Genomic DNA, 3,607 nt, shown 5'->3' with positions numbered 1-3,607 from the left:
GATTTAGAATTACACTGAAGACATCATTAAACCAAAACCACACGCTTCAAGAACTACTTTCCCCATATGAATTTTATGTGATCGCCCAGAGGAATTCCACTAAGAGCCGCCTTGGCACCATGAAGTCAGGAGAGCCATGGTTGAGCCAAAAGAGAGAAACAGATACAAAGCAAACGTCACTTTACCCCTTTTAAGGTCTGATCCATGAGATAGGTTACAGAAGCATGACAAAGATAATTCCAGGAGGGCAAAGTAAAACAGCCCCATCCCAAAAGTGGCAAGTCATTACTAGAACTCCAGAACCACATTACTTCAAAAACTGCTAATCAAAATTAGAATAGTGCTAATTCACCAGTTAATACAACATTTGCAATAATATATTTGTTACCTGATGTGGCAATTAGTACCTAAATCAAAAGGCAGAATATGAACACCAGCACAGCGTTTATGCCCTAACTCATGTTTGACTAATGTAATAGGTCAAACTGTCAACATATTGGTGAACTTCAGCCTCGCAAAATAATCAAACAGACTTCCAACAAAACCATGAAAGGGAAAACTCAAAAATTAAGTTCCCATTTTTAAGCAGATAAGACAAGAAAAGAAAAGGCATGAAGTGCTTCACAGCCTAAAGACAACATCACTGTAAGTCAAGAATGACATGGCCACCTTCTGCAATAGTGTAAATCAGCAAAGGGTTAGACAAGTTCATTTACAGTCTCAAACACCATTTACAGGGTTTCCCTCTACAGCCAAAGTTGGTCTTAATTCTGGTTCTACAATGGCTTCTTGCTGCTGGGAATTGGGTGTCACTGTAACTGCATTATGGCTACCAGATTCAAGAAAGGCTTCTGAAACTTGGTTATTGGGATGTTGTTGAAATTGGGGATCTGTACCTATAGCTGTGGATGCTGCTTGTTGAGCTTGGGGAGTCACATATGGCCCTGATGAAGGAAGAGAACCCGGTGGGGCATAATAAGGTTGTTGATGGCCTTGAGGAAAAAGAGTCTGTGCAATTGGGTTAGGGGGGTAAAGAGCCTGAAGCCCCATTGGCCCATACATGGCTTGATGACCTTCAAATCGTTTAAGCTTAGCAAGGTGCTTTTTGCCAGAAAGATGGCAGTCAAAAACCTCCTGCGTGTCACACTTGACATTGCACAAGTCACAGATTAGAGGAATTACCACTTTCGGTTTAGGAGGTTCAGCATGCTGCCTTGGAGATTCAAAAGTTCTCATGCGCTTTCCTCCCCTACCACCCCTCATCTTACGCTTCATGCCATGCCTCCTATTGTCAAACCGATCCATCATAGGATTCCTTCCTTGCAAATCAGATGTCTCCTGCACAGGAACTTCAGGCCGTTCAACATTATTAGTTTGCTGTTCAGCCTCCTGTTTATTTTCATTAGTAACAGCTATAGCAGGTAAATTTTCCATTTGTGTGTCCACTTCACCATTCTGTGCACACCCAAGCTTCTGAGACACTTTTTGCTCAGACTCAGCTGTGGGATTCTGCTCGTTCAGCATATCAGCCCCAGTTTTACAGCATTTTTCAACTCTTCGAGCTTCAGCAAGTTCTTTTTATGCTTCTTTCCATTCTTGTGCTGCTCAAGGGTCTCCACACTAGTGCAGTCCACCCTACAAAGCTCACACCAAGCAGCCTGTGGGGGTCGCCGATTATGCTCTATCTTCCCCTGTGATTGTGCGGATGATGATGGCTCAGGTGGCACTGCAGCTTGAGCTTCTCCTTCAGGTGCGTCAGCAGAGGGTTCTGCCCCATCATCTGTTGACTCTGCATCCTCAGTGGCAGAAGGTTCTGGATGTGAAGACATTGAAGAAGCACCATGAGAAGGGAAGTGTCGAGGACCACCCCTACCACGACCACGTCCTCTCCCACGGAAAGGTGGACCAGAGCCACTTGACCTGGGATGGTGTTGGCCAAAATTTCCACGGCCACCTCCTCTATATGGCCTGCCACTTTTTCTACCACCACCCCTGTATGGAGACCAGCCAACCTACAAGATAGAACTCATCAAGTATTTCAAAAATATAAAAACCTGGGCAAGATGTGCTTGACTATTTGAAAAGGACGACAGAACACTACTTAAAATCAGAAAGAAATTTATCTAGTACACAAGATATCAACACAAACTAAATAAACCAAGAGCCAAGTAAAACCAATCCTCTTAGTATTTTACTGAAAATAAGACCTTAAATTTGCTCTGACATTTAGTCAGCATACTTTGATAGCCCAAAAAATCGATTTTAACAAGTAGAATAGTGATACAGAATAGAAATAAACAGCACATATAATGAGACAGAATATATCAGACGGCCGGCTAGCATAAAACCTTTAATATTGGATGATGGGTTATTCTAATTGTAAGATTTTATAACTTCTTCAAAGAGTCAAATCAACAGTTTACTGTTTAAGAGGCAGACAAGTTTATTTAAAGCAGCAAGTTTCTCCAAATCCACACTGCAACCGTGGAAACTGTACAATCAAAATTTAACTTGTCTGTATTAAGCCAGACCAACATGTCATCACAAAACCTGAGTCAATGAGGTGATTGGTATCATATAATCCATATGAATTTCATAATTTTTTAAGGATTCAACTTAGTCAACTATTTATATCATGCAAGTTGATCCAATGCAACAAGCCTTAAGAAACCCAAATCCTGCCTATGGAAACTGGCAGATAAAAAGGTAAATTTCTGACAGAATCCTTGCTGTATCTACAAGCCAATTATCAATACAAAGAAGTGTCCTATGTATCATAGTGTAAAACTGGCAATTACTGTCGAATTTGTAGGTTAAAATAACTAAGGCTTGTGCATTCAATACAGGGGTAGCTTCAACAAAGGGACTTCTAAAAAAAATTATTAATGCACTAATAAAGTTATAATAAGATAATCCAGATCACCAAAAATTACTCCAACCACAATCTGGGTTGTTCTATCTGGCAGCTGTCTGAATTTGAAACTATTATGACCAGAGAACCTCAAAGTTATTTTATGATCTGACAAATTGAAAATTGGAAATGAGGAGAAGATGATGACTAAGAAAGAGAACAAATAAAAAGTTTGCATAAGCAAAGACCTTAAAGGAAGTAAATTATCTAAAGCATCAGATAGGACACGCGTATCCTTAATCACCAAAACCAAACATGTTGAGTCATTCTTCCAAAAGGTTTTGGTGAAAATATTGAAAGCACATCCCAATGTGTTCCCAGGTACTACCCAAAAAGTTTGATTATAGAAAGTATTACTAACCTTGATGAAGTCCTGATTCAGAAACTTCATTTTTCCTAAGTATTGGCAGCCATACTAGGGATGAAAATATATCTTGACATAAGCACTAAGGGAAGGCCATCAACTTGGCCGCACAAAAGGTTCAACATCCTTCCCTTAATACTCTTATAATCCATGGCTCTATGACTGCTATTTTTTTTTTTTTTCTTTTATCCATAAACCAAAAAGAGAGAGAGACAGACAGAAGGATAGAAGAACCAACCCTTTTTCTCAACTTCCTCAAAGTATCCATCTTGCTCCAAAAGATTGGGCAGCAAGTTGGTAAAGGATCTTGCACTCCTCAAAAAACAGAACAA

At 40.0% G+C, this 3,607-nt stretch overlaps 1 protein-coding gene across 1 annotated transcript; it reads right to left on the bottom strand.

Annotated features, from left to right (window-relative positions):
• Positions 1–307: 307 nt before the first annotated feature.
• On the bottom strand, positions 308–3,584 carry LOC112028043 (uncharacterized). Its single transcript, XM_065775813.1, has 2 exons — positions 3,514–3,584; positions 308–2,012 (listed from the first exon to the last, which is right to left on the bottom strand). Exon 2 carries the CDS (start codon positions 1,522–1,524, stop codon positions 721–723), a length of 804 nt encoding a protein of 267 aa, XP_065631885.1. The 5' UTR covers positions 1,525–2,012; positions 3,514–3,584; the 3' UTR covers positions 308–720.
• Positions 3,585–3,607: the final 23 nt, after the last annotated feature.

The sequence above is a fragment of the Quercus suber genome, unplaced genomic scaffold (genome assembly GCF_002906115.3).
Source record: "Quercus suber isolate HL8 unplaced genomic scaffold, Cork oak 2.0 scaffold_119, whole genome shotgun sequence".
NCBI lineage: Eukaryota > Viridiplantae > Streptophyta > Magnoliopsida > Fagales > Fagaceae > Quercus > Quercus suber.
Note: the sequence above shows the minus strand (reverse complement) of the source record. Positions and strands in the feature narration are given on the sequence as shown.

Coding starts and splice junctions, on each gene's coding strand:
- LOC112028043 (XM_065775813.1), bottom strand. CDS start 1,524: ATGCTGAACGAGCAGAATCCCACAGCTGAGTCTGAGCAAAAAGTGTCT.